This window comes from Pipistrellus hanaki (genome assembly GCF_964339955.1).
Source record: "Pipistrellus hanaki genome assembly, chromosome: 4".
NCBI classification, from domain to species: domain Eukaryota; kingdom Metazoa; phylum Chordata; class Mammalia; order Chiroptera; family Vespertilionidae; genus Pipistrellus; species Pipistrellus hanaki.
In genome coordinates, this window is record NC_140506.1 from 2,836,686 (window position 1) to 2,859,000 (window position 22,315).

At 38.7% G+C, this 22,315-nt stretch overlaps 1 protein-coding gene and 1 pseudogene across 3 annotated transcripts in view; one reads left to right on the plus strand and one right to left on the minus strand.

The window, feature by feature from the left end:
* ZFR (zinc finger RNA binding protein) overlaps positions 1-22,315 on the minus strand; it is a 169,083-nt gene that overhangs the window by 33,632 nt on the left and 113,136 nt on the right. For both annotated transcript variants that reach the window (XM_084881002.1, XM_084881003.1), the window contains 7 exons: positions 15,062-15,344; positions 12,596-12,740; positions 10,022-10,240; positions 6,686-6,933; positions 3,267-3,458; positions 2,487-2,778; positions 189-382 (listed from right to left, as the gene is read on the minus strand). In XM_084881002.1, the coding sequence (XP_084737128.1) occupies positions 189-382; positions 2,487-2,778; positions 3,267-3,458; positions 6,686-6,933; positions 10,022-10,240; positions 12,596-12,740; positions 15,062-15,344 (1,573 nt within the window). The remainder of the gene's footprint in view (positions 1-188; positions 383-2,486; positions 2,779-3,266; positions 3,459-6,685; positions 6,934-10,021; positions 10,241-12,595; positions 12,741-15,061; positions 15,345-22,315) is intronic.
* Positions 15,910-19,663, plus strand: LOC311621010 (putative ribosome biogenesis protein RLP24; annotated as a pseudogene). Its single transcript has 2 exons — positions 15,910-15,946; positions 18,255-19,663. The product of its transcript is annotated as a putative ribosome biogenesis protein RLP24 (transcript).

Here is a 22,315-nt window from a genome sequence, read left to right on the forward strand (position 1 = left end):
GAGCCAAACTGGTTTCGGCAAGGGCATGCTTTTTAAAAACCTTAAAAAGATCCCTTTGACATTCCTTCACAAGTAACTTAAACCTAATTGAATATAATTTAATTTTACATGAAAAAAATGCCCACAACAAAGCGACAGCCTTGCCCCCTTTATCAAATCCCACAGCAATGGTATTCTGGAACCAATACCTCCTCCACGTAATCATGGCCCACTGGCTGCACATCACTCTGCAAAGCAGCCAGAGACGCAGGCGTGACTGGTTCAGACACTGTGTCTGGCTTTACGTCTGGAATCTGTACAGAAGTAACAGGAGTGCCTTTAACACATTCTGTTCCTTTTAAGTCTTCTGTTTTATTTCCTGTTGATTGCAGCTTATTACCACCTAGAAAAGCATAGGAGAATTACAGTAATTTTAACTTTTTTTGTGTGTAAATGTATAACCTGATACAACAAAAACTTCAGACAAAATTATCTTTTCTACCAAAAGTCAAGCCCTGCTTGACACACGATAGATGAGAAATCTGAAGAACCACATAAACCACTTTTTACCCTACTGAAACAACACCTGGATTTTCCCCTTCTCCATCCCTACTATGGTTCTCACAGCGTCAAGTCCCTAAAAGTCAACAGCAAAGCCTTATTCATGCTGATATCCCTAGTTCTTTGCCAATGGAACTGGGCACTGTCCTACATTCTGGTAATATAATAAGAATAAAGCAAGGTAGCTGCCTTTGGGGTGCCAACCATTAAGGGGAAACAACTAACTATACCACAATGTGATAAGGGCTGTACTAAGTATAAACAGAGTACTGTGGGAATGCAGAGCCAAGAAACCACTACCCTTGAACCTGATCCAGTTAGAAAGGCTTCACCAAGTGTGAGACACTTGAGCTGGGCTTTGAAAGAAGAGTAATGAGTATGAACTGGCCAGGCAGAAAGAAGAGAATAATGTCTAAACAGAAAGAATAGGATGTGCAAAAAAGCACAACAACATCAAGTTAAAAAGACTACAGTAAACTTTGGGAAGCTCCAGTAATTCACTAGGAATTACCACCTCGGTAGAGATGATGACCGATGAGGCAGGAGCCCGGATGGGGAAGGCCCTGGATGACATAATTAAGGAACACAGGGGCTTTTTTCCTATACCAAGGGGAGTGACCCTGAAAGCTTCTAATCAGGAGTCTAATATAATTTGATATGTATCTTCACAAAATGACTTCGAAAAGTTTTGGAGAGACTGGACACAATAAGAGACAAAGCTCTGAGGAGCAGGGTTTTTTTGAAGGAGAGAGTTTTTAAATGTTTTTATTGATTTTTAGAGAGAGGAAGGAAGAGAGCGAGAGATAGAAGCATCAATGAGAGAGAAACATCATCGATGGGCTGCCTCCTACATCTCTCCCACCCCCACTAGGGATCAAGCCTGCAACTCTGGCAAGTGCTCTGGCCAGGGATCAAACCCATGACCTCTTGGTTCCTGAATCTCAACGCTCAACTGCTGAGCCACACTGGCCAGCTGAGGAGCAGACTTTGAAGGTCTAAAAACAAGGCAGTGACTATGAAGATGAATTTTCTTAGGGGACAGAAATATTGTAGTGATAGAAACAAAAGAACTATGTAAACAATTAGAGGAGGCAATAAAAAGGAAAAAATAAAGTCAGTGAAGTTTTCCAAGTGAAAAAGCAGTAATTTTGTGAGATCATTTCGTGGCACTCTTGTAATAAGACAATGGGTTAGAATGAGACACTTGTAGGCATCTATAAAGCTGTTCAGATAATGACCAGGGATACCTAAAATATGGCTCTAGGCGCAGATGGGGGTTTTGAGTTTGCCCAAAAGATTCTAAAGTCACTGTGAACACTGGAATGGATGAGACCACTCATGAATACTGGATGAGAAGATTAAGAATAGAATCAGAATCTTTGGAATATCACCATGCAGTGAGCATGCAGGCAGGAGAACCAATAAAGATACCTGAGAAAGGGTGGGTAGACAGACAATAACCAGAGACAGAGCCATATCTTAAGGTTTACAGTATAGCAGTCAACTAAGTCAAAAGTTAGAGAGGTCTACAGGATGAAACTGAAAACTGGCCACTGATTTGGCAATTAGGTCTTTAGTGATTCTTGAAAGCAGTTTCAGATATGAGTAGAGTGTAAACACTATAACTGACTGGGGATTGTGTAAGTATAGAAAGAATTAGTTTAGCAACTTGAAAGGATAACTGGATTGGAAAAGACCTTTTTTAAAATTTAAGACCATGAAAGATAAAGGTATACCTGCATGGCTGAAAGGAAGAGAGAAGAAACCATTAGAGGACTGACTAAAAATTCAAGAAAAAAATAGATGTGATTCAACAAGGTCACATATCTTCTTGAGAAGAAGGGAGGAGGTGGGTAAAGATCATAAGCAGAAGGGTTAGTCAGGACTGGAAGAGAAATGTTACTCTGACGGAGTTGGGGAGAACAGAAAGAATCTTCAGTACTTGCCCACAAAGTTTATTTTGGGTGTAGATGTCTTCTTGGCAGCCATACTTGTAGGCACTGCTGACACTTTAGTGTTGGATGTGCTGTTAAGAGACGAGTTTCCTGTAGCTGTAAGACCTTTCACTGAAGAAGTTGCAATTGATGAAGTATTCACAGTACAATTGCTTGCTGCAATGCTTGAAGGAGAGGCAGTCGGTTTTGTAACAGACACAGCTGTTGAAGCAGTAGCTTGGCTAACAACGTTTGGTTCTGTTGAAGGAATGGGTTTACCAAGTTTTGTGTGTAATTTAACCACCTACAAAAAATAAAAAAAAATAAAAGCACATTTGTTGGAAACTCAGAATATAGATTTTCAAGTTCGTCTAAAAGACATTATAAAATTAAAATACAATTTATATTTTCTGCTATATATTTTCATACACAAACTCATTATTTCCCAAAAACCTCTATGAGGCAGATAAGGAAATATATTCCACCTATTATCAGTAAGAAAACTAAGGCAGAGAGAGATGAAATGACTTGGCCACATGCATACCAACCTAGACTTAAGCATGACAAAAGGAGGGAAATAAACATACTATTTTCCAATTGATAAAATAAGTTATCTAGTCCAATTTAAAGAAAGGTCTCTAGTCTTCTTTTATATATATTTATATTAGCACATAAACCAGGCTTATCACACACAGTTTTGAAGCCACGTTTGCTGTAGACCGCTCCGCCCAGCTCCCTCCTGAAAGGTAAGACAATAACAGTGAGGCAGAAGGCTGTGGGAAGAACACCTACTTTCTGGTGCTTGGCACCACGGATGTGGGCGGCATAGGCATCTGCTCCCGTACAAGACACGTCGCAGAGCTCACAGCGCAGCTGGTTCTGAGTCCCACGAGCAGAGTTGCTGCTGCTGCTGGTATTTTGTGAGGCTTTCAATGCGGCTTCTTTTTTTTTATGTTTCTGTCCTTCTAAATGTTCTTTGTAAGTCTGTTTCAAACAAAAAGGATACATTTTGTTTTATTAATTTTCTAAATACAAAGTCATTTAAATTATTAAATTCTCAAATCTCTAATCTTATTTAAAAAATGAGCACCAAACAATTTTAAAAGCAATCCGAGAAAAGCACGTGGATACATCTGTGGTTCTCTGTACCTTGTTCATCAAGAATTTATTTGTCTAACACTGTGATTCACAAGGACTTTCCCACAGAGCCATAATACCAATAGAAGTCACTGCTTTCAGTTTCAGGAATTTGTGTCTTGCTCTGGCTAGGCAGCTCAGTTGGAGTATGGTCTCCAGGAACCAAGGTTTCAGGTTGGATCCCAGTCAGAGCGCATGCAAGAATCAGCCAATGAGTGCATGGATGGGTGAGACAACAAATCCATCTCTCTCTCAAAAATCAATCAATAAATAAAAAGTTAAAGAACTAACGAAAACAAAACGTGTCTTTTATTGATTATGTATAATGTTGAATAAAGAATACTAGACAGTGATCATTATAGTGAAACTATACATTAAAAACTGTCTTGAATGCAGACAATTAAGATGGCAGATTTATTAAAATAAGAGGAAGTAAATATGGATTGCTAGTTAGTTTATTCTTGAGTGGGGCTAAATTGTTACTCTTCCATATTTTGTTTTTTAGAATTGTTTTTAAGAGAGACATAATTACCATAAAATTATATATTTATCATAGAATTTCCAAGCTAGGTGAAACTTTAGATATTACCCAAAATAATGACTTTCTAATTTTCAAACAAGAGAATCCTTCCTATAAATACAATAATAACATGCACAAGTAAGGAAAATTGCTGTTTTGGAAACGAGACCTAAGACCTAGCTATTTGATTCTTCTTTGTCTGTGGCAACCTGAGGGCTCTCTGAAGTAAAGCCTCAATTATTTAAAACAAGTTCCTATTATAGAGGTAGAGACACGAAAGCCCAAAGAAGTTAAGGGCTCTGACGTGCCCAAGGCCACAGTGAGTGACAGAGCCAGGACTGAAACCATGGACCCTTCATCCTGAACCAACTACTCTCCCTCCTTATTTTCACACCTGTACTCTCATAATCTCAACACTTTTCTCTAAGACTTATTTCATTAACCCGTAAGGCACTGCATCTGACTTGCAGAAGTACCCTTGGCCTGTTCTTGGGTAACCATTCCAATACTCCAAATCAATGGTCAGCCCTATATATACTCATTCTAAATAATGCTGTTAACCCACTACCCTAGAGTCATGTTCTATCCTTTCATATGGGTGCCACAGATTCAGTAAATCTCTTAGGTTTATATTTGTCACTCATAGTATCATCCTCTCTAAAAAACCATCACAGAGTGGATACACTCCTCAAATACTAAACCAACATCTTGCTCCCTTTAATCGTGGTCACTGTAAATATTCTTCACCTACCCCCTCTCCTCCAACCATGCAATCACAATGAAGCCATTTCCTATCACACTCAAAATAGGGAGAAAAAAAAGGTTTTATGGAACTAGCCACATATTTAAAAATTCCCTTATCTGATATAATTCAGGGAAAGCTGTTAACTTAAAAAATAATGTATACAGATGGGGCAGAGGTGAGAGACAGAAGAAATAATTAGAGTCAAAATCTGGTCTCAATCAAATAATATACCTATTACCAGCCAAACGACTTACTATCAAATTTTTACATAAAAACTAGATGCTCTGCCCTGTCTAATTTGGCTCATTGCATAGAGTGTCGGCCTTCGGACTTAAGGGTCCTGGATTTAATTCCAGTCAAGAACACATGCCTGGATTGTGCGTTCAATTCCCAGTGGGAGGTGTGCAGGAGGCAGATGATCAATGATCGTCTCTCATTATCGATGTTTCTATCTCTCTCTCCCTTCCTCTCTAAAACCAATAAAAATAAAAAACAAACAACTAAACACTCTTGCCCTAGCTGGTTTGGCTCAGTGGATAGAGCACTGAAGGGTCCCAGATTTGATTCCATTCAAGGGCACGTGCCCAGGTTATGGGCTCGATCCCCAGTGCGGGGAAGAGAGGGAAGGGGGGCGCGGGAGAGGGAGGGTACAGGAGACAGCCAGTCAATGATTCTCTCATCATTGATGTTTCCCTCTCCCTCTCTCTCTCCCCACTCCCCCCCCCCCTCTTTCCCTCTCTCCCTCTCCCTCTCCCTCTCTTCCCTCTCTGAAACACACACACACACACACACACACACACAGAAAAAAACTAGATACTCTTAAGGAAAGTATTAACAAAGAAAATTGGGAAGGGAGTTGTACTAATTAGACTCATGCCTAAATCATGTATTTTAAGGTGTAGCAACCAGGAAAAAAAAGGGGGGGGGAGGAAATGAAGGTTCTGGATGCTACATTAGTCGGTATTTTTTAAAATTTCACTTCCCTACACCTTTCTTGTTTCCTGAGTGCCTATTCCCTCATGGAGGAGACTATTCAGAAATAAGTAATACCTTATAAAGCATAGATAAAAGTCAGTCTTCTTAGAAACATCCTGAGAATTGTAGATTATTAATATGATTTATTTTTTTAATTCCAGAAAGACAATTTTTTCTGCTAGTTATATGCTCCAAAAACTAATACATTTGACAAAGTTCTTTTATCTTTAATATAAGTGTGTAAACAATTATCTTTATGATCATCCCTTTTCAGTTGTAAAATTCTATATATAAACTCAAATAAAGACCTTGAAGAAGAGATAGGAAAGTCAAGAATTTTGTATAAAGGCTTTTAAAAGCAAGTAATAAATGCTAAAAAAGAAATAAAAATTCAATCTTTCCCTAAAAAAACAATTAAATCAAATATAAAACTTTTAAGCTAAATTAAAGGTTTAAAGAGCAAAGTATTCTTCTGGGGGAGGGGGGGAAGCTTAATTTGCCTGTTTTTCATTTACATTCATAATCATTTTTACAGATTTTTAAAAAATTATCTTTATTACTGGAAGTATTACATATCTTATGTTTTCCCCCATTAACTTCCTCCGCCTGGCACCCACCCGTCCTACGGTTTTTTCTTAATAGAATTCTTATGTCTTAATACAAATATCTTTTAAAAATGGCCATTTAATGAACTATGTATGTACTAGCTAAACTCTAAAGGGAAGAAAATGGAAACCTTTTTTGTAAATATAAGAGTTACATTATCAATCATATTTAACTGTTAAAAAATAACAGCTGAAGCCTTGTGGTAAAACATACAAGGTAAGTCAGTACCTGTGGGCCAGCACAGCTGATCTTGCAGACATCGCAATAGTGAATCTGGGGCGGTTTGGGAGGCTGTTTTGGTTTCAGCTGCTTGTTTTGGAATGGTGCTTTTTTAGGGAAGGTGGTCCCTGTCCAGGCAGCTGTGGCAGCCGCAGCCGCAGCCGCAGCCGCTGCCTGCTTCTGTTGCTGCTGCTGCTGTTGGTAGTAGGAGGACGCAGCTGAATACACTGCTGCTTCATAACCTGAATAAGACGTACCTTACAAACAAATAAAACAAAGGTTTCGTTACATAATTATATAAGGCCAAGCTAAATGTTACGAATTTAAATTCCATAAATTCTGTTCATAAAGGTAGGTTTACACATGCATATTTACAAATAATGTATCTTTCTTGAAAAACAAACCTAGAAAGTATTTATCCTTCTTTTATATATAAGTCAATCAGCAAGTATTTGCTCAGCACCTACCAGGTATTATGGAGTATAAAGAATGTGTAAGGTTAAGATTTGGTCTTTGTCTTAAAGAAGCTTACAATTCCGGTGGAGGAATGTGACAGAATATTTGGTTATGTGGCTACAGAACTATTTCACTCAGAGGGAAAGGTAGATGAAAGGGGAAAAGGTATCTTTACAAAGGAGAGATTTGGCAGTCACTTTAACAGTGATTTATTTATACTTGGTATCATCAATAAAGCATAAATGGACATTATTTACTATGTGCTCCTAATATGATGAAATGGGAAGTTTGTTTAGTTTTATTGGCTAAAAAGCTGCCAGAATCTAAGCATAAAGAAACCATATAAATCCAGATTCTACAACTGGCCTAACTCTCTAGGACAGTGGTCCCAACCTTTGGGACCTCACAGGCCACCAGTGGTCCGCGGACCATGGGTCAGTGACCGCTTCTCCAAAGGTTGTTGGCAATTGCTCCTTAAAGAAATGTCAAGGTCATGAGAGAGAAGATAAAAATAGGAGATTATTCTACATTAAAACAAAACACCCTCAAACTAACAACACATGACAACCAACGCAATGCATGCCCCTAACTGGATCCTGAATTTAAAACAAAGCACAAGCACACGGAAAGGCCAGCTACAGGAGACATTTGTGAAACACTGGAGAAATTCATTAGAACAATCCATGTTCAAATCCTTTCTCTGACATGTGCAATGTGGCTATTTAAAAGAAAGCCCTTCTTCTTAGAAAATACATGCTGAAAAATTCTGGGCAAAGCACCGTGTGTCATCTTCCATCTGCAACTTTTATATATTTCTGAACCATTTGAAAATATGTTTTTTAGAGGAGAGATAAAGTAAATGTGTCAAAATATTAATAAATCAGTGAAGCCGAAACCAGTTCGGCTCAGTGGATAGAGCATCGGCCTGCGGACTGAAGGGTCCCGGGTTCGATTCCGGTCAAGGGCATGGACCTTGATTGCAGGCACATCCCCAGTAGGGGGTGTGCAGGAAGCAGCTGATCGATGATTTTCTATCATCGATGTTTCTAACTCTATCCCTCTCTCTTCCTCTCTGTAAAAAAATCAATAAAATATATTAATAAATAAATAAATAAATAAATCCGTGAATCTAGGTAAATGATATACAAACATCTGAATTATTTTTTCAACTCGTCTGCAGAAAGAAACTTTTCTAAAATAAAGCTAGTGAATAACATTAACCAAAGGAATGATAGATGTATCTTCGTATTTAGTGACATGAAAAGACATTCACAATAAGAAAGTAGTGTACACAATAGTATGTATAAGACAAATTCTTTTTTATAAAGAAACCATGAGGTTTAGATATATATATTCCCATGGAAGAAAAGTATATGCAGTAAAATGTTAATGACAATGTCTAGGAGTAGGCGTCCAGGGATTTAATTTTTTCTCCTTTTTTATCTATAGTTTCTAGTTTTAAAATAATGATGTATTATTAATATAATATAAAGAAAAGGATACTATCATACTCCATATTCTGAAACACATGTGAACATTTAAAAACAACTATCCACTCATACTTCATTGAAATAACTGCAGTACAGTTATAACTGGCTAATCAGATAAAGAGAGGCAGGAAAGCTGTATCTGGGAAATCTTAAAGGACAGATTTAGGAGTAATAACATCTCCTCACTCCAATTCACTTCCACATGACTGTCATATTAACTTAAAATCTGCTCCCATTGCTCCCTTTCTACCCGCACGACAAAGCAGGTGTGGCTCCGTGGTAGAGTGTTGGCATATGCACCAAAGGATCATGGCTTCAATTTCAGTCAAGGGCAAGTACCCGGCTGCAGGTTTGTTCCTGGGCCCTGGTGGAGAGAGGCCTATGCAGGAGGTAACCAATCGATTTGTTACTGTATTTTTCTCTCCCCCCCCCCCCCCCCAAAAGCAATGGAAACAATATCCTCGGGTGAGGATTAACAACAACAAAAAGATACTACAGCAGAGCCTACAGGCTTTCTCACACTGACATTTCCAGCCTCTTCTGGTATTATCCACATACCCTGTATTCCAGGCACAAAGAACTCTCATTCTGCAATACTCTGTGCCTGCCTAATTCACCACCATATCTCTACCAACACAGCATTTGGCATAGAGTAAGAGATCAAAAAAAAAAATCTCTTAAGAAATTAAATAGTTAATTAAATAGCTAGGATTCTAGCACAAAGTATCAAGAAGTAAGAACTGAAATTACCAATGTCACTTAAATCCTCCACAGAACAAAAAAGGGTATTAAGGAATAAATAAAATGCAAAACAATAAACCATACGGTAGTACAAGAAGGTTAAGTGTCTACCAAAAAATAATGTGTTATTTAATTATGAAATACTGAGGTTACCTCAACCAGAAATTAGCAAGAGCATTGGACATAGTAAGGCTTTAGTGATTATAGTTCTCCAAGAAAAATATATGATTTAAAGGAAATGAAACTCTTCTGTCCTTCTAAGATGTGTTCCATAACCATTATCTTATGAATGTTTACAAATGCTAGCCAGTATTGTCAAGATTATTTATTCCTGATAATAAATATGAAAATAAATTTGAGGGCTGAACTAAAGAAGGTAACTTAGTCAGCAATATTCCTTTTAATTTTTCAAACTCATTTGGGAAAGTGGGAAAGAGAATAGAATAAGACTAGTAGAATACTGCTATTTTTTTCTAATTGCAATGCTAGGCCCAGGACTCATGACTAGCTTTCAAATGTCCAAAGAGAATTAATGTTCTGCTAACATCTTCTGGGCTTAAAAAACAACAAACAACAACAACAACAAACCGACAAGCAAACCATACAACGGAGAAAGCCTTTCTAATTTCTTTTTTACTGAGACACTCTGCCAGCTTACCAGAATAGGTAACTGCCGTGGTACTGTAAGTAGCACTCTGGGTGTAGGATGGCACCACAGTAGCTGCAGCCGCTACTGGCTGCACGGTGGAAGATACGGGGTAAATGGAGAACGTGGTGGTGGCTGGACTCGGTGTCGCTGGTTTTATGGCTGTCACTTGTCGAGTTTGCTGGGCTTGTGTATACTGAGTTGCACCTTGGCTATAACCTGCTTTGGGGGCTAAATGGAAAAAGAGATATCAGGAAATTAGAAGGTAAACCACTTACAATACTCGCCTACTGTGGTGGTCTGGAGCCAAACCCCAATATCTCCTAGGTATGCCTGTAGTTACCAAACCAACATCTTGGAAAACTAGAAAAAGTAGGTTAAATGTTAACTGTAGATTAGATGCCAGTAATTTCTTCTTGGCAAAAGGAGTGAAATTCTTATACCAACTGAACAAAATATAACATCTATATAAATTACTATCCCATCCCAGATGTTTTCCATATATTTCCAAAATAATACTTTGTAAAAATTTACAACTGAAATAGCAGTACTACTTAAAACAGGCATTAATAAAGTTCTTGAAAACGTGTGTGTGTGTGTGTGTGTGTGTGTGTGTGTATTTAGGCTAGCCTACTTGAAAGTTATGCTTAATACTGGGAACAGAAGAGAGAGGACCTCAAAGCACATATTTCAATTCACAGTAAAAATTGCAATGTTTTATTATATGGAACTTGTTTATATAGCAGCCATCACATTCTACTGACTTATCCACAATTACAACTCACAAGGTGCTGACTATTCTTCCAATGCAATATCTTGAGGGCAGCTATCCTTTTTTTAAAAAATATCTTTTTATTGATTTCAGAGGGGAAGGGAGAAGAGAGAGAAAGAAACATCACTGATGAGTATCATTGATTGGCTGCCTCTTGCATGCCTCACCTCACACTGGGGACCCAGCCCGCAACCTAGGCATGTGCCCTTCACCGGAAGGAACCGAACCTGGGACCCTGCAGTCCGCAGGCTGATGCTCTTTCCACTGGGCCAAACTGGCTAGGGCAAGGGCAGCTATTCTTAAATGGCTACCATTAGTGCCTCTGCTAAACCTTCTGCTTTCTTTGACCATATTCAAAACAAATCTTATGAGCTTTAGTATCAATAATTTAATAATTAATCACGAATGATCACCAAAGCAAAAAATGTCATTTCTAAGAAAGGCCAAAATACCAATGAGGCAAACACATTTTATGCTCGATTACCTAAAGGTAGCTTAAATAAATAGCACCTAAGAGCATAAAACTTTTTTTTAGAGAAAGGAAGGGGGAAAGAGAGAGAGAGAAAGCGCCCACATCGATTGGCTGCTTCCCGCATGCACCCCGACTAGAGATGGGACCTGCAACCTGGGCATATGGCCTGACCAGGAATCAAACCCACCATCTTTGGTGTCAGAATGACGATCCAACAAATTGAGCCATACCATCCAGGGCAAGCGTTTAGAAAACTAAAGCTGTGTAGTTAATGTCAGAACTTACACTAAATCAAGGCCTTTTGACTCTCAGATAGTAACTTAATACTTTTAAGCACAATCTAATTTTGGTAATTAACCAGGAATTTCACAATAGATTGCAAACCAGAGATGAGACTATAAGAAAATTCAGGGCTATTTTAATTCAAAATCTTTTAAAGCACTTTTAAAAACACATAATATCTCAGAATTAGAAGTGCCCTAGAGAGATACAGGCCCAGCACTCATGTACACATAAGAGAACGTACAGTTTAAGCCAATCCTACTCTTTCCTAACAAGGCTCTACCCACACGCTCCTTCAAAAATAACGAAAGTAAAGGAGCTGCCTACTTTCCAAAGCGCAGAGAGCTTTGTTTTAAAAGCTGTCAGACCTCGCCCTAGCCAGGTGGCTCAGTTGGTTGGAGCGACAGGATCGATCCCTGATCAGGCACATGCGGGAAGCAGCTAACCAATGTTTCTCTCTCTAAAAAAAAAATCAATAAAAACATATCTTTGGGTAAGAGTTTAAAAAAAAAGAAAATTGTGAAACCTCTATGAAAAAATCCATCTTTTAAAGACTCCTAGTATACAGGGTTCTTTGCAAAGGAAATACCACCTGCATTTGAGCCCTCTGTGATATCTGTGGCTGATTACAGAATCAATTGCCATTACAGATCAGGGAAAGACGACTTAAAGATATGGGCCCACAAAGAGTCTCTACTGGTTACAACGGCAGTCAGCAGCATGTGCTGGACATTTCTGGCAAAGATAAGAAGGTGGCCAAGAGCTACCACCACAACTCCTTTTGTAAAGCTTACTCCAGCAGGCAGTGACCTATAAGCTGAAGACCAGAAATGAACATTTCCAGGAGAGAAGGGCATGATTCTGAACTGCTTGCACGGCCTTCTCTTTGGGACTCAAAGGCAATCAGGCAGAGGAAGAGAAGGACATGGCTAGAACCTGTTATCTTGTGCATATAACACAATGAGTTCAGATTGACTCCAAAGCAAACCTTCATTAAAAAGACTCTAAGTAAGATATTTCAACAGTTTAGAGTGAAACCAGGAAAGGCAGTAAAACCCACCTGTCTGGTAGTAGGTTTCAGCAACAGAAGGCTGAGGCTGGGCAGCAGCGGCTACAGCAGCAGCAGTTGCTGTTGGCTGTTGGTAGTACTGCTTACTGTCGTAAGCTACAGCAGGAGCGGTGGATCTCACATATGAGTATGAGTCCTAAGGAAAAAGGAGGAAAGAAAACCTTGCTATGAGGAAGAGGCAGTAAATGTTCCTCATCTTTATTAAATGAAAGTATAATAAAGAAAATTAAAAACTAAACATATACTTAAACTAGACATGAGTCAAATTCAATCACAAAGGGGATACATTTTGACTTCATTAAATAAGGTCAAAACCATTTCAAGCATCATGTTTAACTTTTAAAATAAGAAAAATGAGCAATTTTTTTAAAATTAATTTTATTAAAAAACTCATGGCAGTTCTTCCTTTAAATGGATCCCATAGTAAAGAACGCCTGTGTGAACTAAATTTTGCATTTGCTCCAACTTTTTCAATCTTCTTTATTTACTACTGACATTAACATAGTAATGAATAGGAGCTTCCAGCTGGAGGAGAGTGGAATGGAGGTGCCAGGGAGAAGACACATCGACACTAATAAAAGAGAAACATGCTAGCTGACCATACCTTAGGATGCCCACCAGCCAATCAGGAGTATGCAAATTAACCCAACAACGATGGCGGGTTAATTTGCATACACAGGCCCCGAGCACCTGGAACCATGTGTGTTCCGCACCACCCAGCCACTCGGGGCCTGTGGGCAGCATGGGAAGGCGGACAGGCGGCTCCGGCCAGAGGAAAGACAGTGCTGGCAGCCAGGGGAAGGAAGGCCCATTCTTGCACGAATCTTTAGTGCATCGGGCCTCTAGTTCCATATAATAAAAGGGAAATATGCAAATTGACCCTAATAGCAGAACGACCAGAACCACCGCTGGACCAGTCACTGAGGCGCACTGACCAGCTCTTGGTTCCTTTCCCCAGCCAGCAGGCACCGATCATCTGATGGTGAACAGGGCAGCGGGGGGCAGGGCTGGCTGCAGGCAGCTGGGGAAGATGGCCCTAATCACAGGCCAGGCCTCAGGACCAGACCTGCACATGAATTTCATGTACCGGGCCTCTAGTGCATGAAGATCAAGGTGAACTAGGTGAATTCCTGTGCTACATAAAGTGAAGGGTGAAAAAGCATACAGATAGAAAGGCTGAAGAAGTAGGCAGGGTGCAAAAAAAATGGGCTTCATTCACCCTATTTAAAAAATGGAATTTATTATATTCTGTCTCTAGACATAATGAAGACTGTTGCAAAAGTCAAAAAGAATTTCATGTTAATAACTTGCCATATATTATAGCAAATACTAATACTAATACATCCGAAGCTGGCTGCTGGCTATATTGTGGAAAATAAATATAATACAATTTATTAATACTGTTAATTCATGTGTCAATTTCTTAATTCAAATTCCTATTGTTAAAAAGAATATAGCCGAAACTGGTTTGGCTCAGTGGATAGAGCATCGGCCTGCGGACTGAAAGGTCCCAGGTTTGATTCCAATCAAGGGCATGTACCTTGGTTGCAGACACATCCCCAGTGGGGGGTATGCAAGAGGCAGCTGATCGATAATTCTCTCTCATCGATGTTTCTAACTCTCTAACCCTCTTTCTTTCTCTCTGTAAAAAATCAATAAAATTTTAAAAAATTAAAAAAAAATATAGAAAAACCAGGCCAAGACCAGAAGAATCAAAGTTTAAAAAACAGATCCTAAAAGAAACCAACCAAAAAAATGGGTTAATTTGCACAGCAAAGGAAACCATCCACAAAATAAAAAGACAACCCACTAATGGGAGAACACATTCGTGATGATATGTAGCGTGGGCTCGTAGTTCTCAAAACAGGAGGCACAGCTGTGTTCCAAGTGGACAAATAATGCCACACACAAACAAGGGGCCTTTTCCCTATTACCTTAATTTTTCTTAAAAACTTGGGAGTAAAATTAAAATATTTAGTCAATGTTAATTTTTCAAAATTAAAGCAAGCAGTTATAGTGGAATAGACTGGGGGAGATTATTAATATTAATATAAAATTGCAGAGCCCAGCCAGTATGGCTCAACGGATAAGCCATATCATCGATGTATGAACCAGGAGGCCATGGTTCAATTACTGGTCAGGGCACATGCCCAGGCTGTACGCTTGATCCCCAGTAGGAGGCATGTAGGAGGCAAAATCAATGATTCTCTCTCTTCATTGATGTTTCTCTTTGAAATCAATAAAAATATATTTTTAAAAAAAAGAAAAAAACTTACAGTAAGGAAAAGTAATGATTGGACTATGCCCCTAAATCCCTATGAATAAACACTTACTTTTTTCTACCATTACAGGTACATTTTGAGAGATCCAAGTTTGAAGCACTGGCTTGGACAGGGTACCATACTTGAGGACACTGAAGCTGTATGTTAAGGCCACTGGAACTAATAGCTTTCTTACCTGGTAGTTTTGTGTAGTGGCTGGAGGTGGCGGGGGCGGTGCTTCTTGTTGTCTCTGGGTATAACCATAGTCCGTGGCTGTGTGCGCAGTGGGGTAGCCTCCATAAGCGGCAGCTGTTGCAGCAGCTGCGACAGCTACAGGAGCAGGCCTGGCAACCGCAACTGTAGCAGCTGCTGGGGCATAGGCAGCGGTAACTGTGTGAGCAGCTACCGGAGCCTGATGGACAGTGTAGCTAGCAACTGTAGTTGGATGAGAGTAGGCTACACCCGAAGCTGGCTGCTGGCTATATTGTGGAGTAGAAGAATAAACATAATACAATTTATTAAAAATCTAGGAGCTTAATCAACTTAAATAAAAAGTGTGTTTTCAAGGAATTTACTCATGGACTGCAAAAACCCCAGCATTTTATTTGAACTTAACCTCCCAATTAATACCATAATTGTTGTTATACATTTTTCATTGCTTAATTTCAATACATTAGATAATCATCACACATTATGTTTCAGATCACAGATCAGATCACAAAGCAGGGATGACAAACTGGGATAAGAAGCAGTATTAGGAGGAAATGAAGTTTAGCAAACTTAAAATTTAAAAAAATATATTTGTTGTACCTAAAGTTCTTTATTAAGCTCTACAGTTGTTTTTTTTAAATCTCTACAAAGAGATGTTAAGAAAAATATTGTATTCTAACTCCAATTATGGAAAACATGTAAGGTAAAAACTATTGCCCAGTTGACTTAAGAAATACTTCTCCTGCTCTATCTAGGGCAGTGGTTCTCAACTGGGGGAGATTTTGCCGCCAAACCCTCTTGCCCTGCACCCCGGGGACATGTGGCCATGTGGCCATGTCTGAAGATATTTTTGATGGTCAAACTGCGAGAAGTTGGTAGTGGGTGATGAGTGCTACTGACAACTAGTGGGTAGAGGCCAGTGATGCTGTTCCATACCCTACAATGCACAGGAGAGCTACTCACAACAGAGAATTATGCAAAGAGGGTCAGTAGTGCTGAAGTTGAGAAATACTGCTCTAGGGTACAAAATCTACAATGCAGAATCTATTGTCTTAGAAAAAATTTTCTAGATTACAGACATAATTTCATTATGCATACTTATTTTTCTCTTTAAAATGTAGATGTTGCAAAAGAAGATCTGTCAGATATTTTGCAATCATAACCAGTTAAACCTCAAAGAGGCAAAATTTTTCCAAAATCGTAAATCAAAACATTTATAGCCAAAAATTCTTTAAATAATTTTTACTTTAACCTTTACATTGAAAGCCCGTGTCACATACTAGTAAACCAAGGCCTAAAGACGTTGGCATATTAAGTTTATTTGTTGTCCTATGATCTCTGAATAATACACTCACAATTAGTTCTAAAGCTTTATTACCAAGACAGAACTGCCTTCTTGAAAAAATGAGAGCTCCAAGAGTTATTTAGCTGACCATAGCTATAATGAGTCAAGAGTAAAACACAGAATTCTTCACTTGCACTCACAGTATCATAGAAACATGGCATAGAATTAAATTTTGAGACGATCGTATTTTAACTGATATTATGGAATCACTGATAATTAGAAATTATTAAAAGGGAATCAATATAAAGCTTACAAGTTCATGTAAAAAGTGGAGGACCTGGGGACATTCAGTCTAGAAAAGGTGATATGATTAGCTGCCTTCTAATAGATGAGACTTACTCCATGCTGCTCCAGAGAACAGAACTAGAACCAATGGATGGAAGGGTGGCAGAATTCAGCCCAATATGAAAAAGAAAAACACACACACACACAAAAAAACTTAGAACAGAGTTCAAAGAAACTCTTACAATTTCTATTTGGATGAGGTTTTCCATTTTTGATGTTAATATATATGCCAATTATAAGACAGGCAAAGGAAGTTTCAATTGTAATAGTGGGAAATTGGTTTGGGATTGACATTTTCTATGGATAATTCCACATCCTTAATTCTCTCTCCCTATATTTGTCCTATTGAACAAAAAGCAGGGTGGGGATAGAATAGAAATGTCAAGTCAATTAGGCAGGCCATTTTCTTATACTGTCTCTTATATAACTAAGAGTCCCTGTGACTCAGGATGCGATGACCATATGCTCTGTCACAGCATAATTATTAGTAGTACTCTCACTCTCCTATGTGTCTCAGTATGAACAAGAGATTTTACAAGAAACCATATAAGAAAATGCCAGTGCATTTAGCAATTACCATATATATCTCTAAGGCTGCTTAACCTAACTCTAGATAGCCAGGTCCCCACCCATCATCTGGACTGACCACATCCTCCACAAAAGCATCCTGAACAATGATAATCCAGTCCCAGTTCCCAGAGGAGTCAAGGCTAGGGCAGCTGACAGAATAAAGATCCTCTCGGCTCTTGTCTTAGACCCATCTGGGAATTTCTCTTTCAGTTTCAAATATCCTTAGAAAATCTGTCCTTTACATGACGTAGATGACCAGACTGGACTCTACCAATTCAATTAAGTATTCAGTGATAAGTCTAAATAAACAAGTTAGTTTTTTAAAAATCCAGGTCAAATCAATTTCAAATTCATTTAAATTTTGTCAAAGTGGAAATAGTTTAAATCAAGGGTGTGGTTTTTTTGCCTAGCTTTGGATAGGTGTTAAATTATATCCCTACATAAAATGTAAGACTTACTATCTTTAAATTATTTCTTAAATAAAGCAGAATATAAAGTAAATAACCCAAATCTTGTGCCATAAAAATACATTTGTGGCCCTGGCTCATTGGCTATAATATTGGCCTGTGCACCAAAGGGTCTCAGGTTAGATTCTCAGTCAAGGGCTTGTATTTAGGCTGCAGGTTCAATGCCCGGTCGGGGCACATGCAGGAGGCAATCAATCAATGTGTCTCTCTCACACTGGTATTTTTCTCTCTCTACCTCACCTTCCCCCTCCTTCCCATTCTATGAAAATCAATGGGGGTAAATACATTTGTGAAATATGGGAAGACTTTCATTTACTAACCATCCAGTACAGTGGAAGCTTCTATTTAGATAATTATATCCTTTGTTAATAAGTTAAATCTAATCAGCTTTAGTCAGTTTTTAACCAGAACAAATAAATTAATAAATGATGAAACAAACATAAAAAAGTGGGTAAAACGGTTAAGAGACCTGGGGTTTGGGGGGTGGGTCCCTGCGTGTGTCCAACATGCAGTAGAGAAGTGCTATTTCTCTCCGGGCCCATTTCCAGGGCCACTGCATGATGTTCATCCACAACTGCCAGGTGTTCAGGTTTTGTAAATCCAAATATCATAGAAACTTTAAAAGAAAGTGCAATCCTCCCGAGGTCAGGTGGACTAGAGTATCCCATAAAGCAGCTGGTAAAGAACTTACAGTGGATAATTCATTTGAATTTTTAAAAAATGTAGAAACGAACCTGTCAGATACCAGAGAGTGCTGTGAATAAATGACTGATGCAATGAAGAGCTGAAGAGATTAAACAGCGACATCAAGCTAAATTTATAATGAACAAGTTAAAAAAAAAATGAACTACAGAAAGCTCAATGCATCAAAGAAGTCAAGCAAAACATTTCTCTCACCCGGGTCCCTTTTGCATGCAAAGGAAAGCAGCTGGAAGACAACGTGATAAACTACAAGAGGATGTGGACATGAAAGTTATTTCTGATAATCTTACTGTTTTAACTATTTCTATGAGCACTTTGGAAAATCTCCTTTAGAGACTTAGATGCTCTTAAGTTATTGATTTATTTTTTACATAAGGTGACTTGAATAAAAGGGGATTAAAAGTACATTTACGTTGCTATCTTCAGATCAAATGGATGTTAGTTACACTGCATCTCAATGTTAAACATTCATTGATATACTTATGTAAATAATGCATATTCTGTAGATACTAAGTGAACTGTGGACATAAAATGATTATGCCACTTAGATAATAGCATCAGACACATTTATGTAATAATAATGACAAATATTCATGGCTAGTGATATGTAAAATAAAATTTTCTTTGTACTTAAAAAATGTTAAGAAATAACTGAGGAAATAGGGGGGAAAGGAGATATATGTACTACTATATGCAATACTTTAAACAAAAAAAATTTACAATAAAATAAAGTGAAAACTTAAAAAAAATAAAATGTGATGCCTTGAAAATAAATAAATAAATAAATAAATAACCGAGGAATCAGACATAAAATGAAGGGTGTTTCTCTTGAAAAGAGAAAGAGAAAAAGGATTAAGGGAATTATTAATATTAAAGAATAAAATCATTTTATATTCTTGGATTTAACCTGGAGATTAATTAAATCCATCTGCTTACCAAAAAATGAAGCCAACCAGAGGGCTTACCAAAATAGTTAGCCAACCAATCTGCCCTCACCGGTTTGGCTCAGTGGATAGAGCGTCAGCCTGCAGACTTAAGGGTCCTGGTTTGATTTTGGTCAAGGGCACTTGAGGGCTCAATCGCCAGTAGGGGGCATGCAGGAGGCAGCCAATCAATGATTCCCTCTCATCACTGATGTTTCTATCTCTTTATCCCTCTCCCTTCCTCTCTAAAATCAATGAAAATACATTAAAAAAAAAAAAAAAAAAAGAAAGAAAGAAAGAAAAGAATGACCCTGTGGAAATAAGACTATTTCAAGGCAACAGACAATTTTCAAAAACTCTAATGTGCATCCTTAAAACAAGACCTTTATAATATAATAGAAGATAAAGTTGAGGGATAAAGATGAAAACTATAAAAGGAGAGAAATCTAAAAGGTCTGATATTCAACTAGAAGGAATTCTGAAGAAAAGCAAAAAGCAATGAAAAATAAAATTTCCCTTAAAGGGCGGCACAAATTTTCAAATTCAAAGGGTCTGCACAGTGCAAAGCAGAATGAAAGAACCGCACCAAGAGACATATGGCATTTCACATCTCACAACAAAAAACATCCTTCAGGTCTCCAGAGAGAAGAAAAACAGGTCACCTACACACACCTAAAAGTAAATCAGTCTCTCATTAAAGCTAATAGCTAGAAGACAATAGGATATCTTGAAAATTCAAGGGAAAATGATTAATTAGAGGCCTGGTGCACAAAATTCATGCACAGTGGGTGTGGGGAGGAGGGAGTTTGACCCTCATCCCAGCCTGTATCCTCTCCAATCTGGGATCCCTCTCATAATCCAGGACTACTGGCTCCCAAATCCTCGCCTGTCTGCCTTCCCAATTGCCCCTAACTGCTTCTGCCTACCAGCCTGATCACCCCCTAACCACTCCCCTGCCAGCCTGTTTGTCCCTAACTGCTCTCCTCTGCAGGCCTGGTCTCCCCAAACGGCTCTCCCCTGCCAGCTTGTTTGCCCCCAACTTCCCTCCTCTGCTGGCCTGGTCACTCCTAACTGCCCTCCCTTGCAAGCCTGGACCCTCCCAACTGCTCTCCCCTGCTGGCCATCTGTGGTGGCCATCTTATGTCCACATGGGGGCAGCCATATTTGACCACATGGGGGGCAGTAATCTTGTGTGTTGGAGTGATGATCAATTTGCATATTACTCTTTTATTAAGATAGTATAGAGGCCTGGTGCCTGTGTGGGGGCCAGCTGGTTGCCCTGAAGGGTGTCCTGAATCATGGTGGGAGTTCCCTTGGAGCATGGGATGGCCTGGGCAAGGGGCCTGTTGTGGTTTGCAGGCCAGCCATGCTCCCCTGTGACCCAAGTATCTGGAATTTATCTTCAATAATTAATTTTTAATAATTATCTTCAATAATTTGTAGCCAAACCTCCTGAATGCTCCATGGCCGCCATTTTTTGTTGGGATTTATTGTCTATAATTGAAACTTTGTAGCCTTGAGTGAAGGCCTAGGCCAGCCAGGGTGTGCGGAAAGCTTGGCTTCCTCCATTACCGGGGAAACCCAAGCCTCCTGCTTGCTCCATTGCTGCAGCCATCTTGGTTGGTTAATTTGCATATTTGCTCCTGATTGGCTGGTGGGATAAATTAAGGAAGAATACATATTTTTCTTGGCATTCAAGGACTGAAGGAGTTTACCACCTCTATACCTTTTAGGGCACTAGATGATGATGTATTTTTTTAATCAATCGATTAATCAAGAAAAAGATTGTAGAATCCTGCAACATGGATCCAGGAGCGAGATGAAAGCCCAGGTCAGCAGTTGTATAGCAGCCTAGAGAGGAGCAAGATGTTTAAGAAAGAGGACTGGACAGTAGACTGGAAATGTCTTAAAATGTAATCAAGGCACCAACAAGATCTTGGGGCGGGGCGGGGCGGGGCGGGGGAGGAAGAGAAGAAAACTGGGCATGAGTGACCAGAGCCCCAAGTCTGTCACCTGCAGCTGCAATATTTTTATCCAGGGCTCTAACCTCCCCATTTAACCAGTATTGCTGCTGAACAAGTATCTACTTCATAGAAAACTAGCAGTGGTAAAATTTCTTCTGAAAATCAGGCAATAGGCTAGTAAGTTTTATATTTAAATCTTCATCTCAAGGCAAGTTAGGTAAGGAAACTGAGCCTTAGAAAGGTTAAGTGACTGAAGGGATAGAGCTGGGATTCAAATCCCAAGTCCAGCTGCAAATGCATGCCCTTTCATTCTAGTCATTTGTAAGGTAGTTTACAAAAGCAGAGCAAAGCACACACCTTAAACAATATTCTGTACAGGGGTACTCTGGCTCACCCTGCTCTTAAAATCATTAATAACATTAAAAAAGAAACATCGTCAACATTAACAGCAACAATGTTTTTGGAAAGAAAATTTTCATTATTTCAAACTCACTCATGCACTATGAATCCTAAGATCTCTGATTCAACAATGAAAAAAAGCTGATATAATTAGTAGTTGCAGTAATTTTTTTTTTTTTTTTTTTTTGGAGAGCCAGTAAATTTCCATCACCATGATTGGTTTCAAAAACCTGTTCACCTGGTTTTTGCAGCTTCTCAGTTAGTGGTTATTCCTTTTTTTACCTTACTAGTGTTACTTTTATTCTTTCCTTCAAGTCACAATATTCATAACACTAAATTCAAATAAAAAGTTAAAAAGAAAGAGAAGGGAAAATTCCCCCTGCTTACCCAATCAGCCTACCCAAGTTATCTTAGTGATGTGAGATAATTATAATTTAGGACCAGATTGTCCTAAAGACATCTCAAGAATCATTAGATGATATGCCTTCTTTTGACTAGCAGATACTTAAACTAATGTACAGAAAACAGTCAAAATCCACTTAAACATTTATCCCTTAGCATTTGCTAAGACTCTAATTACAACCT